At 51.6% G+C, this 14,027-nt stretch overlaps 1 protein-coding gene across 2 annotated transcripts in view; it reads right to left on the bottom strand.

Moving 5' to 3' along the window:
• Positions 1 to 13,232, bottom strand: part of SMARCB1 (SWI/SNF related BAF chromatin remodeling complex subunit B1) — a 47,084-nt gene extending 33,852 nt beyond the window's left edge. Inside the window, exons 1-5 of one of the 2 annotated variants that reach the window (XM_012776745.3) lie at positions 12,956 to 13,232; positions 8,813 to 8,924; positions 6,978 to 7,107; positions 3,017 to 3,154; positions 210 to 337 (exon numbers count right to left, since the gene is read on the bottom strand). In XM_012776745.3, coding sequence (XP_012632199.1) covers positions 210 to 337; positions 3,017 to 3,154; positions 6,978 to 7,107; positions 8,813 to 8,924; positions 12,956 to 13,048 — 601 coding nt within the window. In that variant the 5' untranslated portion in view covers positions 13,049 to 13,232. Of the gene's footprint in view, positions 1 to 209; positions 338 to 3,016; positions 3,155 to 6,977; positions 7,108 to 8,785; positions 8,925 to 12,955 lie in introns of both variants that reach the window. The other variant, XM_012776744.3, reaches the window with a different exon arrangement.
• Positions 13,233 to 14,027: the final 795 nt, after the last annotated feature.

Consider the following 14,027-nt stretch of genomic DNA (forward strand, 5'->3'; position numbering starts at 1 on the left):
AGCCTGAAGTGCACACACCCAGCCCACAGGGAACAGCAGCAGAAACAGGACCAAACCCAGCATCCGTACCTTCCCACACCACACTATGGTGCCCTGAATGTCAAGTCTAGCATCTGCCAGGCAGGCAGCTGGCAGGAAGGGGGACCGTTAGCATAGAATGCATTAGGGGAGGGGACAGCTGGGCCCAGCAGAGACAAAACGCCTCGTACCATTCATGTTCCAGGTGAAGGCGTCCCGCAGCTTCTGCCCATCGATCTCCATGTCTAGCCGGATGGGGACCAACACCTCGGGCTGGGATGCGTTCTCATGGATCACAGCTGGGTCGTGGTCGTCAAAGCTGAAAGTGAAAGGGCAACAACAGTCAGCCAGAGTGCCAGGGCCCAGGGATGCCAGTTTTCAGCCTCCTCTCTGCATCACAGGTCACTGCTAACCTGGCTAGGGGGAAAGGCCACTTGTCAATTAACATCTGAGGCAGCAGAGACCAGGCCAGCACAGCCATAGTTTAGTGGTAGCAGGAGGAGCTGTAAATGACAAGCGCCAGCCTATCTACAGCAAATGCTGCAAAAGTGCAGAACTGCGTGCTTCACAGACGCACGGGAAAGGGGCGGAAGCTGTGGACCAGGGCAGTGCTGCAGCAAGACCTAGAGCCCCAAGATACACACTGCAAAGGGAGATTCAAGCCTGGAAGCGGGCAGGACTGTCACAGACAGCTGTGAGAAAGGAAAAACGCATTTCCAGAAGAGGAAACATTCCATCAAAGGCCGAGAGGAGGGAGAGAGAGGGAACTACTGAAGTAGCAGCAACAGACCACGGGAGACAGAGCGCAGAGTCTGTCGGGGACAGTCCTGGGGGATACTGCCAAGCTAGTGGGTATCGAAGTGCCCACAGGCTATGGAACCTGGCCTCTGGCCTGAGGAAGCCCCAGAGGGACACTAAGCAAGGGAGCTGAGTATCTGGGGAAGACAGAGAGGGAAGGGATGGGCAGGCAGGTAGTTGAGAGGGGGCCGGGGGCAGGGGAAGCCTAGGGCATCTGGGAGCATGGAGATGGCTGAGGTCAGCCCTCAGGGGGCTTGGGAGGCAGACGACACACAGGGAGGGAAACGCACTGGGTGCTGGGCATAGATGCCTGGGAAAGGGGCAGGAGCGGCCATCCTATAGGGGAAAGTGACACTCAAATAGGGACGGTAAGAGGGTGGGAAGGAGGGAAGGAAAAGAGAGAGAAGGAAAAGAGGGGAGCAGGGACAAAGGAGGGAAGGGGAAAAAGAAAGAGTGGACTCTGGGAGGCCGAGGTGGGCGGATCGCTCGAGGTCAGAAGTTCGAAACCAGCCTGAGCAAGAGCGAGACCCTGTCTCTACTATAAATAGAAAGAAATTAATTGGCCAACTAATATCTATAGAAAAAATTAGCCGGGCATGGTGGCGAATGCCTGTAGTCCCAGCTACTCGGGAGGCTGAGGCAGGAGGATTGCTTGAGTCCAGGAGTTTGAGGTTGCTGTGAGCGAGGCTGACGCCACGGCACTCACTCTAGCCTGGGCCACAAAGAGACTCTGTCTCAAAAAAAAAAAAAAGAAAGAAAGAAAGAAGAAAGAAAAGAAAAGAAAAGAGAAGAGAAGAGAAGAGAAGAGAAGAGAAGAGAAGAGAAGAGAAGAGAAGAGAAGAGAAGAGAAAAGAAAGAAAGAAAGAAAGAAAGAAAGAAAGAAAGAAAGAAAGAAAGAAAGAAAGAAAGAAAGAAAGAAAGAGTGGAGGCGGGAGGACAGGGTGAGCCTGGGAGATGTTGGTGAGAAGCAGCCTCAGCCGAGGGGCCTGAGGGGCCTGCGGGGCAGGAGCTCTGGGTGGTCCAGCACAGCAAGGACGCTCACATGGCCGAAGCAGAATGAGTGGGGCAGAGAACGGCAGCAGTGTTGGCACCAGCTTCCACTGAATGTGACGGGGAGTCTGGAGGATTCTGTGGGGAGCAGAGACATGATCAGCTCAGAGCGAAGAGGCTCAGGCCAGCTGCGAAGCTCAGAACGCAGTGGGGAGGCCAGGCCGGGGCTGCTGCAATCATTCAGCGAGGCCCAAGGGCCATGGGGAGCTGGCCCAGGTGGGCCCATGCGCAACCTGGCTGAGACCAGGTTTGTGTGAGAAAGAGGAAGGAGCTGGGAACGCGGCCCGAGAAGTAGGCAAGCTGGATGACAGGGCCTAGAGGGAGAAGTCCGCAGATAGCACGCAGGGTGGGCGCAGAGGCAAACACAGGCTGGGAGCTTGAAAACAGTCCCCAAGAGACATCTACATCCTAATCCCCGAAACCTGTGACTGTCACCTCAAATGGCCAAAAGAAGGGACTTTGCAGATGAGATTAAGCGAAGGATCCTAAGAGGAGATTATCTGGGTGAGCCCTAAATTACATCACAAGAGTCCTAAGAGTGACAGAGGAGAGACTTCACACACACAGAGACCACGCGACCACGGAGGCAGAGAGTGGAGTAATGCAGCCACATGCCAAGGACTGTGGCAGCCACCAGAGCTGGAAGAGGAAAGGACCAGATTCACCCCAAGAGCCTCGCAATGGGGCCCAGCCCTGCCCACCCCTGATTCCGCCCGAACTGATTTTGTTTTGGCCCCAAGACCTGTGAGAGAAGAAACCTGTACTACTTGAAGCCGCCCAGTCCGCGGTGGTTTGCTCCGGTGGCCACAGGGAACACAGGTGGGCGTGGGAACCACCACGGGAACCACCGCGAGAACCAGCTAGGCCAGCTCGAGAAACTGAGGGCGAGGGGGGCCCAAGGACTGTGCTCTCAGGCACGGGCGTGAGGTGTTGGGGAGGGAGGGAAACACAGCGAGAAGACAGCAGGCAGTGCCAGGGAGGCTGCGGAAAGCCACAGATGACATCTGGCAGTCTGGGGAGAAGGTGGGTCAAGGAGGAGGCAGCAGTGTGGCCTTTCAGGAAACACGGGTCAGAGCAGAGTGATTTTCTGGGGAGGATGAGACTAAAACGTGCTGGAGACCCGCAGCGGAAGCCGTGCAGAGGGCCTCACCACAGGGGGAACGTCCTCTTCTTGTCGCGGCCCATGCGGTTCCTGTTGATGGTCGTGGAGCAGGGCACAGCGTCCAGGTGGTGGGAGCTGTTGGGCAGGGTGGGCACCCACTGGCTGTTCCTCTTGGCCTTCTGTTCTCTGGAGAGACAGAGGAAAGGCCCTCATCGTCAGTCTGGGAGCCCGATCCTGCCCCCCAGGCATCAGTTCCTGCTCAGAGACACACCCCCACTGGGCTCCAGGACCCTGTGGGAGTCATCTGTGCACCCCTGTGCCGCAGGGGCCCACTCCCCAGGCTCTCACTGGCACCCAGGTGAGGGCCTAAAGGGGACGCCAGACACAGCCTGGGCTAGCGTCGGCTGCTCACCCACAGCCACAGCACGCCACGCTACGCACCACGCACGACTCCCATGGAAGCACGTCCCTGACGCTAGGTGGGGCACAACAAGGGCCTCCCAGGGCAGCAGTCACAGAGTGGAGCCTTGGACAGTAAGCTGAGGTTCAACTCTGCCACTGAGCTGGGATTCATTGGGATGACGCCCAAAGTGATTTAAATAACCCAGGTTCCATGGGTGCTTGCTCTTGTCTCTGAATTCCAGGTTGCTTTTACTACTGGGAAATATCAAAAGCTACTTATGATTATTTTAAACTGAGGCGCCAGGGCTGCTTAGACAGATGCGGGCCCTCAGGTTCCGCCTGGCTCTGCATGGCCCAATGTTCCCTGGCAAGACTGAGAGCAAGAGAGGGCAGTGCTGTGTCACTCCCCTGTGTGTCTCCAACATCCACACGATGGCTCCCGCAATAACTGCGACAGTTCAGAGCAAGTGGTGACAAACACTCAGCAGCGCCATCTAAGGAGCGACCTGGGGAGCCAGCACATGGGCCCTTCTTTCGCAGGGACAGTGGCCAAACCTGCCCAGGCCCTGGGCCCTTTAACACACACAAAAAACAGAAACTATTCCTTGGGGCCACAGTGTTTTATTACGAAAATAAAAAACTTCGAGTGCAATTTAAAGGTAAACATAAATAGAACAACAGAATTTATTGACTTATATTTATTTAATCCACGTTTCGAGAATTAAATTAATATTAACAGTAGTAATAAATAAGAACATCGGCAAGTAAGATTTTATATCTGCTTCACGTGGCCCCAGGGTCAAAACTAGAGTGAGATAAATACAACTCCTGTGGCAATTAACGGGTTAACTCTTTCCTCTTCTAAAGCAGGGGCCACCTGCAACTCTGATGCTGAGGCGGACGCCCTCTTGACTGTGGTGGGGCAGGAGGGACATAGACTACCAGCCATGACTAGAGGGAGCCTCCGCACTGCGGCCCTGCTGGGCCCCTGTGATTGGCCTTCACCTCACACCAGAGGCCTGGGAAAATGGGGAAACGTAGAACCAATTTGGGCAGAGATTGAATAAAGAGCCGGGACAGCAAGGCGGAGGTCCCCACTACAGCCTATCTGGGCTGTGGTTCCTATTCCTGGTCACACAGACTCACTCAGTGCAAAATTTTAAGTAGGAAAATTCCTGAGTCCCACCCAGATCAAGTGACTCCCCATCTCTGGGCCGTGGCCCTGGATTATAGATCCGGTGCAACTTCCGCAGCCGACGGCCACGCAGCTGGGCCTGTGTTGAGAATCCACAGATCCCGGACACCTCTCTCCTGACTGGTCAGGCTCCTGGAGCCAAGCTCCGCCCTATCTCAGCAGCAATCTCTTGCTCATTTCCAAGTCTGGTAGCCACCTCAAGTGGACGCAAGTGTGTCACCACAGACACAGTGAATGTGAATAACACAGCCATACACGGAATCCAAGAATCTGAGTCACAAAAGCCTACCTTCCTTCCCAAGAGCCCTGAGAGAGGACATCCAGCCTCTGCCAGAGTGACCCAGTAACAGAAGGGGAGGTGCCAGTCCCTTGTCAGGCTGAGTAGTGTGGAGCCAGCCGATGATGCTTTGCTCAACCCTCTGCCACCCGCTACCTGTGTAGACCTGTCCTCCAGGGTAATGGGATTCAATGCCCTCAGCTGTTCCTCACATGACATGATCATCAAGAAACTGTTTACTGCCTCATAAAAGGTTTCCAGCTGACGAGTGCAGACTTAAAAGTCCCACCCATGTGTACACAATTTCCTCCTGAGGCTTCCCTGGGTAGGCCTAGCAACCCTTGTGTTCTTACCACATCCCTGGGGGAAAGGAATCTGCAGAGCTCACATCTCTATCCCTGGCCATCTGCAGGCATGCCAACTTTCTTAGGGGAGGATCGTGAGAACAATCCAACGGCAGAGAGGAAAGAAAATCTGGAAAGAAATTAATTTCCACAACCACATCACTCTGAACAAAAATCCTTTTCTTCCCCTTAGCTCTCCCTGGTTTTGTGCAGAGAAATGCATATTTTCTTGAGAGCTACAAGCATAAGGTAGGTAGGTACGATCCTGCATCCTGCACATCTCCCTCACGCGACCCCTGCCCCAGGCTGCTAAAGAATCTGCTTAATTATAATACATAAGGGTTACATCCCAGTCCCTTCCACTGGCCACACTGTCACTCACTTGACCCTTCCCTAAGGCTAGACACCGAGCAAATGAATGTTCTCCAGTATAGTGAGTGCATTGCTTTATTTTGTTAAGTTATTTCTTTGGGACAAATTCCCAGGATGAAATGAACAGGTCAGAGGAAAAAAAAGATGTTTGATGCAATGTATCACAAATAGAGCACACCCATCTACAGAGCTGGCCCAGCACGCGTTAATGTGCAGCTCCATCGCACTTCCCCAATTCTTTATTTTGCTAGTTTTTACTTTGAATTTTTAAAATTACCCATGAAGACATACATTCTTCCCATGTCTGTTTACTCCTTGCACCTCCCGGAGTAGCCTATCCTTCACCTATTTATCTATCGGGGTTTCTAGTTAGTTTTATAAATCTGGATGCACAGACTCTATGTGCAACACAGTAACTTTCCAAGCACTTGCCTTTTAAATTGTTACTGTAAATGCTCTTGTAAAGGCTCTAAGGTTTTTTGTTTTGAAACAGGGTCTCTGTCACCTAGCTGGAGTGCAATGGCGTCATCATAGCTTACTGCAACCTCAAATTCCTGGGCTTAAGCAATCCTCCTGCCTCAGCCTCCCAAGTAGCTGGGGCTACAGGTGCACACCACCATGCCCAGCTAATGTTTCTATGTTTTGGAGAGACGGGGTCTCACTCTTTTTCAGGCTAGTCTTTAACTCCTGACCTTCAGCGATCCTCCCGCCTTAGCCTCCCAGAGTGCTAAGATTACAGCCATGAGCCACGGCAACCGGCCTGTTCTAAGTTTTTATACATTCAAATCTATTGTTTGTTTCTTTTGTGAGTTTATCTGAGCCACTAATTTTTCTGACAAATTAGTCCTACTCTCAAAGCATTCCTAACACCTCCCCAGAATCCACAACTTGGCTTATGTTTCCTTTTTTTTTTTTTTGAGACAGAGTCTCACTCTGTTGCCCAGGTTACAGTGTCGTGGTATCAGCCTAGCTCACAGCAACCTCAAACTCCTGGGCTCAAGTGATCCTTCAGCCCCAGCCCCCCCAGTAGCTGGGACTACAGGCATGCACCACCATGCCCGGCTAATTTTTCTATATATTTTTATTTGGCCAATTAATTTGTTTCTATTGTTAGTAGAGATGGGGGTCTCGCTCTTGCTCAGGCTGGTTTTGAACTCCTGACCTCGAAGGATCCACTTGCCTTGGCCCCCCAGAGTGCTAGGATTACAGGTGTGAGCTACCATGCCCGGCCTTTGGCTTATGTTTCTTAGGAATGCCAATGACACAAAATAAACTTAGACACTCAACTTAGAAAATATGTAAGCACAGTGGGTCAATAGTTAAAAAGTATTTCAGTTCAACTTCACCCCAACCAGGTTCTGAGTATGAGAGAAGTCCCCTTGGGTGTCCCAGAACATGCCCTGGCCAGGAACAAGTTACCTGAGGTAGGTGGGGGGCTCCGTGCTGATGGACACAGCCTTGTACTTCTCATCATTGCCATCTAGAATCTCCTCCACCTCTGAGGCTTTTAGCAGAGTCACACTGGTGGCTAGAGTCGTGTATCCATGATCTGTAAGCGGAGACACCACCGGGTCACTCCATTGGCAGTGGTAGCACGAAGCAGCCAGCCAAGTGGGTGCAGCACATCAAGGTCCTCGCATGCTGGAGGTGGGAAAAGCAAGGTATCTACTCACTACTGCCAAATGCTGGCCTCTTCCAAAAGGGCACTCTGGACAACATGCCTTATTTAGAAGCCTGACTGAGGAAGGCCTCCAGTGGGCTGATTTGGACTCATTTGCCCCAGGAGCCCTGGCTTGGGGGCAGAGGAAGTATTCAAGGCAGCAGCGACAGCACAGCACAGCCAACATGGACTCCCAGCTCCAAAATATATTCTCTTGGTCCTCACTTGGGGGCAAAGGAAGGCTCCAGAGTAACACCCCAATGGGAAGAGGTCTGACACCATGGCAATCCACAACATGATGCAAGGTGAGGAGATGGAATGGAAGATGAAGAATACTCTTCTTTTAAAACAAGAGCCCAGAGAGATGGAAATAGCTGCTTTACACCAAACATGAATTGCCGTCCCCGAGCCCGTCCAGATGTGCTGCCTAGAGAGCAGGACAGATTCTAGGCAACTTGACCCCCAGCTCTTCCAGGGAACCTTGGTCAAGAGCTGCTACCTGTCTGTGGGCCCAGCCCGGCTTCTCCTGGAAAACTCAGTCACTTATGGGGACGTTATCTCCAAAGCACAACACGCAAGAGTCACCAAGACTTCACCAGGGACTTGCAGGGGGAGGCGGGGGGGGGGGGGAGAGGGGGAAGCAAAGCTGGGGACTCACTGCATTAGTGACAGGTGCTCCACTGGCTGGGGGGGGGGGACAAAAAGGAAATTATTTTAAGCCAAGTGAGTGGAAATGTTATAGCAGCTGATAAAAAAGCAGCTCCGGCTCCTGCATTAAAAGAACCACTACTTTCACGCAGTGGACAAAACCACATCAGCACCAACAGACAAAACCAAACAGGACAGACTGCAAAGCACCACACATGCACTCACACACGTGCACACCCAGGCCCAGGGCAGCTCTCTATAAGGCGTCACTGGCAGGTGGGAAGTAGTTTCAGCCCCTGCCAAAGGGCATGCTGTGTCCATAGCCAAATGTCCCCTTGAGAGTATCTCTCAATGGAGCCCCAGAGTGTCTACGGGGCATCCTTTTGTCCCGCACAGAGCTGCACGGCCCAAAGCACGCTAGTTTCTAGTGTTCGGCGGCTCACCTAGCAAGCCCCAGGCACACCACAGGCACAAGCACATGAGCTCTAGCACACTGGAGGCCAGGATGAAGTGCTATGGGATGGATGTGCTCTGGAAAGCAAGCGGTGAAAGGCCCAGAGGGGAGTGGGAGCTGGGGCCACCACCCACCGCTCAGGCTGCATGGAGGATGACTATGGCAACACGCCTACGGCAGATGGCAGAGCATCGCAGCATTCCTAAAACGTTTTGAGACCAACATGTCTTCACCGCACCAGCTCCTGTCCTGGCCCCACTGGAAATATCTGCTGGAGGACCACCACTGGCTCCCTGGAGTCACTCTCCTGCCTGCTGTGCACACGAGCCAGCCCAGCCCCTGGGATGCTGCCTGCCTGCCTAAGGCCAAGGCTGCAGTGAAGACACTCTGGAGTGAAAACGTTTTATCTTCATGACATAAGCGAGTGGTTTTGAAACAGGTTTACAAACCCTCGTGAAGACGCACCCTTAGTGTTAGGTTTTGTTTTTTTACCATGTGACGATGCAACTATTTTCTTCCTCTCTTCCACAGTGGCTAGTCGCCTCCAGAGTGAGGGATATCTCTTGTACAGAGAACCTCGGAACATACGGAGGTAGTTTCCCACCTATGAGTAAAGCAAGAAGGCTCATTATAATGGTCACAGGAGATTCGGAAGGGGAGTCCTGGCCCAGAGACTTGGCAGGATCAAGTGGCCTCGAGGTGGCCCCAAGGCACCCAGCTTTCAGCAGCAATAAAACACATTCTGCTGATAGCAAGGGTTTAGCAGCAGTACACATCTGGTCTGCATGTGTGCACCCCGACGACAGGACTGAGTTCTGAAAGGCATGGCCACATGCCCAAGAGGGACGCCCCAGAGCTTAGCAAGAAGCTCTCAGTTATTTTGATTTTGGACTAATGATCTCTGGTACTTTCCAGAAATGGAAGGCATCCTTGACCTTCTTTTATCTTAAGAACAAGACTTTGATATTTTTATGATGTAATAAACACCAAAAAGGTCTTTTAATTTTAGACAGACGCAGGAAAATTTCCTGCATGGCTTGTGTTGCTTTGTTTAGTAACAAAACTCAAACCAGGGATACCAAAGGAATTTTCCAAAGGGTTTAAAAAGCACTTATTGGAAATCATCAGACTGCTACATAAATCATTACTGCCCTAAACAACAGTTTCAGTTTGCTCATATCAAACAATCAAAGTATGACTTTCTTAGGGAAAAAAAAATCTAGTCCTAAAGTTTTTTATAAAAACACCTCCTTGTCTCATTGACTTTTTAAAAAGTATCACTTGAGAGTCACATGTAGGGGCGGCCAGAACACAAGGTGCCAGGTGCTGGCTCCAACTGTGACCTAGAATCGCTTCCCTTTTCTCTGGGTCTCTACTCATCTGTCAAATGCTCAGCAACTCTGAACTTTGCCCTACAAAGGACCACATCTATTATTTTTCCCATTTTACCTACCAAGCACAGTATTAAATAAAAATGCTTTTCCATTTTCCATTAATGAAAGACTTATGTAATCCACAAGAGCTGCTGAACACACGAGAGAGAAGTAGCCACAGCAAGACACTCACGTTCCACACAGAGAGCACTGACCCCTCAGCATTATTTGGTTTGTGTGTCATTACCATCCAAGGGTCACTCTGTCACCCAGGCTGGAGTGCAGTGGTATGATCATAGCTCACTGCAGCCTTGAACTCCTGGGCTCAAGTGATCCTCCTGCCTTGGCCTCCTGAGTAGCTGGGACTATAGGTGTGCACTACCATGCCTGGCTAATTTTTTTTTTTTTTGGTAGAGAAGGGATCTCACTATGTTGCTCAGGCTGGTCTTGAACTCCTGGCCTTAAGTGATCCTCCGCCGCAGCCTCCCAGAGTGCTGGGATTACAGGTATGAGCCACCATGCCCAGCCTCCATTAGGTTTTTGAAAAGAAATTGACAATATTGCCCCCATGACTATGACAAAATTGCAGGCCCAGCAGGGCTCTAGGACTCCTCAACCCCTCCCAAGGCCCCTTCAGAACTTAGGAGGCTGGGCTTGTGTTCTTGGCTTTTCCCTGAACCAGCCTTTGCCCTCTCTGGACCTAGGTTTCCTGAATATAAAATGAAGATGCTGGACTTGGCAAGTTGTTAGGTTTCTCTTAGCTCTGCGACTCTGGCTTGATGAATAAAGCCGCCTGCATATGGCAGGAGAACAGTGATACACACTCATAGCAACTGCAAATGCCCTCCAAGGCAGGTCTATAGATGTTTCATGGAGGCAGTGGGTGTGTTGCTACCGCCGCCCACCTCTCTGAATACAGTGCCTGTTTCCACCAGGAAGGAGACTAGGGGCATCCATCGAGTAGTGTCACAGGAGCTAACAGATGTCAACAGATGGTTCTGTGATCTGGAACCCTTCCCTAAACTCCAAAGGGCTGATGATTATTAAGCCAAGCCCAAAAAAGCAAACTGCCTCTCTGTGTCTCATGACCACTGCTCTTACTCAACAGGGAGGGCCAGGTGTGGAAGGCCTGAAAGAGAAGACTATAGTTAGCTCTCTAAAATCTAAAATGTGTTTGGGGGAAGATCTTAGAACCATCTAGTCCAAGCATCTCGTTATACACATGAGAAAAGTGGACCCAGGTCTCCTGAGGTTCTTCTTACCTGGCCATGTGTTGCTTCTTGGTTTGCTCCAACTAATAAATGAAAGTTTCTTTTCAAAAGTACCACTCACTCAGAATCAAGGCCAATCTGATTACTTTCTCCCCCTCAATTAGATCAAGTAAAGGTTTCTTTTCTTTTCTTTTTTTCTTTTGAGACCGAGTCTCACTTTGTTGCCCAGGCTAGAGTGAGTGCCACGTCATCAGCCTAGCTCACAGCAACCTCAAACTCCTGGGCATAGGCGATCCTCCTGCCTCAGCCTCCCAAGTAGCTGGGACTACAGGCATGTGCCACCATGCCCGGCTAATTTTTTGTATATATATTTTTAGTTGTCCAATTAATTTCTTTCTATTTTTAGTAGAGACAGGGTCTTGCTCAGGCTGGTTTTGAACTCCTGACCTCGAGCAATCCGCCCGCCTCGGCCTCCCAGAGTGCTAGGATTACAGGCGTGGCCACTGTGTCCGGCCAGGTAAAGGTTTCTATGCAGCATTAAATACCAACTGCTTTTTGCGTCCTGTACTTAAGTATGTGCCTACCAGACGATGGAGACCATTCTGAGCTGCGGCAGATGGACAGGTACTGGCTCCATTTCCCCAGCACAGCCATCTTTGAATAGCAGTGCTTAAGCGATCATGTGAATGTGAATTTATTGCATCCTGACCTTTTTGTTTTTTAAAAATTGGTGGATACATGGTCAGATGTGGTGGCTCACACCTGTAATCCCAGCACTTTGGGAGGCTGGGGGACAGGGATTGGTATTAGGCCAGGAGTTCAAGACCAGCCTGGGCAACAAAGTAAGATCTCCATCTCTACAAAAAAAAAAAAAAAATTTGGTGGAAAATGTGATGCAAACACTAAAGTTATGATGCTACTCACAACATTGGTTTCATAACTTGACACAACTAACACAAGACAGGAATCACGGGTGCCCTGAAAGCCTCAGTGTGACCATCAGGAGGCTTTGTTCATTCACACTATGCTCAATTGAGAAGAAAATCCCCAAGAGTTTAAAAAATATAAAATGTTGGCGTGTAATACGTGTGTAATACTAAAAACTGTTACAAGGGGAGGCATTTTGTAACTTAGCTCTCTGGGATTAGTACTTACCTCCTCCTGAGAGACTCTGTTGCTTGGTGTTTGCACATCTGAATTGTATATCCACAATTTTTTAAAAAAGGAATATACACTAGCTGGGGACACTTTAGTCCAAAAAGGGCTAGTTTGAGACAATTTCCAAAAACTTAATACACTTAGAACAAACACCCATTGAAGGGCCAGTTACGGTTTTCCTACTGTACGGGTTTTAGCTGATTCAACAAACTGCTACCACTCTAGTTAAGGATTAAAGATCCTTAGGATCTCTCCCCTGTAACAATTCAGAATCAGTTTGCAGATGTCCAAAGTATCAATTGCTTCTGAACTGCTGAAAGATCTAGCTCAGACACTGGGGGCCTTATCTAGCCGCAAGCATCCTTCTCCTAATCTGTTTCTTCACTGGTAAACAAAGGTCAAAACACCTCCACTGCCACCCTCAGAAGCAACAAATGCAATGGGGATGAGCCCTTATTAAGCCCTGGGTTTCCAACCTGCGATTTCAGAACCCCACAAACAGCACTGGGGGGAGGGGTGCACATGAAATTCGCAGCATCTCAAAAGAGTCAAGGGCACTAGTGCAGCCCCCAAGCGCTGCAAGGGCTAACCGAACATCCCGTCTCTGCGTCCGGCTAGAGAAGTACCAACTCAGCGCGGAACCAGGGGCCTCCCGAGGCGCCCCAAGCCCTGGCAGCAGGGTTCACTGGGACCGGCGAACAAGGCAAGGGAACTCGCGTCACCGGGGTTGGGGGCGGGGCCAGAGGCCCGCCCCGACCACGCCCCCATACGTCCCAGCTCCGCGCCCGCGCCCGCCGCCGCGATGAATGGAGACGCGCGCTCCCGGCGCGCATACCCGCCCAGGGCTCCCGCGGGGCCCGGCCCAGGGAGGGCGAGGTCGTGCCGCGGGCTACCTCGGAGCCGATCATGTAGAACTCTCCGTCGTCCTCCAGCTGGAACTTGACGGGCTTCTGCCCGAAGGTCTTGCTCAGCGCCATCATCATCATTACGGCGGTGGAGGCGGGTAGCCCGGGCCGGGCCGCGAGGGACTGGGAAGGCTGGGACGGAGCCGGGGCGCGCCGGGCCGCGGGGAACCGAGACCGGGAAGCGAAGTGCGGGCCGGGCTGGGACTCGCGTCTCCTCCAGGCTCTTCAGCCGCCGCAGCAAACGACGACCAGGGAGCCCTCAGCGCGCAGGCGCGGGCGTTGACGGCGGCGCGCCCGCTGACGGCGACGCGCGCGCCGCCGCCCAAACAAAAGCCCGAGCGCGTCCCCGCGGACCCCTTAAAGGAGGCACGTCCAGTTTCTCTTCCTGCCAGGCTACCTCTCAAGTCGTGGTACAAAGGAAAGGTTTCTCACGGACAAAAAAAAAAGCCACTGAAGCCCTGTCTTTTGCAGTGGCTTTCCCAGTCTTACAGCCAAAACTGGAACTCAGCCCAGGGAAGAAGGAATAAAGTGAGGCCTAAAGGCCGGGAGGACAGAGCCACATCTGGAAGCCTGAATGGTCTGGACAAGCCTTATGAGCCAGGCTAGCGACTCAGTTTCCCCACCCCGAAATCGCAGTGCAGCTGAGCAGATAAGAGGGCTCCTTGGAACAGATATCTCAGTTCCAGGCCTACAGCTCTTCCTGCAGCAGTGGGGATAGGTGGAATGACAACACTGGGTGCGGTCTGGCGGTATTTGGAGTCCAAGGTGGTATCTGGTATGGCTGGTGCATCAGATGAGTGTTGGAGGAGAGGGACACCTTCTCCATTCGCTCCTTAACTCTGCACTCTGTGCTTGCAATAAGTACAGCCATGCCCTGTGGCTCTGCCCCTTGGCACTTACAGCCAGGAGTGGGGACCACCACTATGGAAAGCATCAAAGCAATTCAGGTGTCCAGTTGAACAATGCAGTGAGTCAAAGGTGGCCCACTACTGACAGTTCCATATTGTTCAGTCTGATGGAATTGCTGCTGTCATAGTTGCTATGAAGACATGTGGGGCTG

The sequence above is a fragment of the Microcebus murinus genome, chromosome 22 (assembly GCF_040939455.1).
Source record: "Microcebus murinus isolate Inina chromosome 22, M.murinus_Inina_mat1.0, whole genome shotgun sequence".
Classification (NCBI taxonomy): domain Eukaryota; kingdom Metazoa; phylum Chordata; class Mammalia; order Primates; family Cheirogaleidae; genus Microcebus; species Microcebus murinus.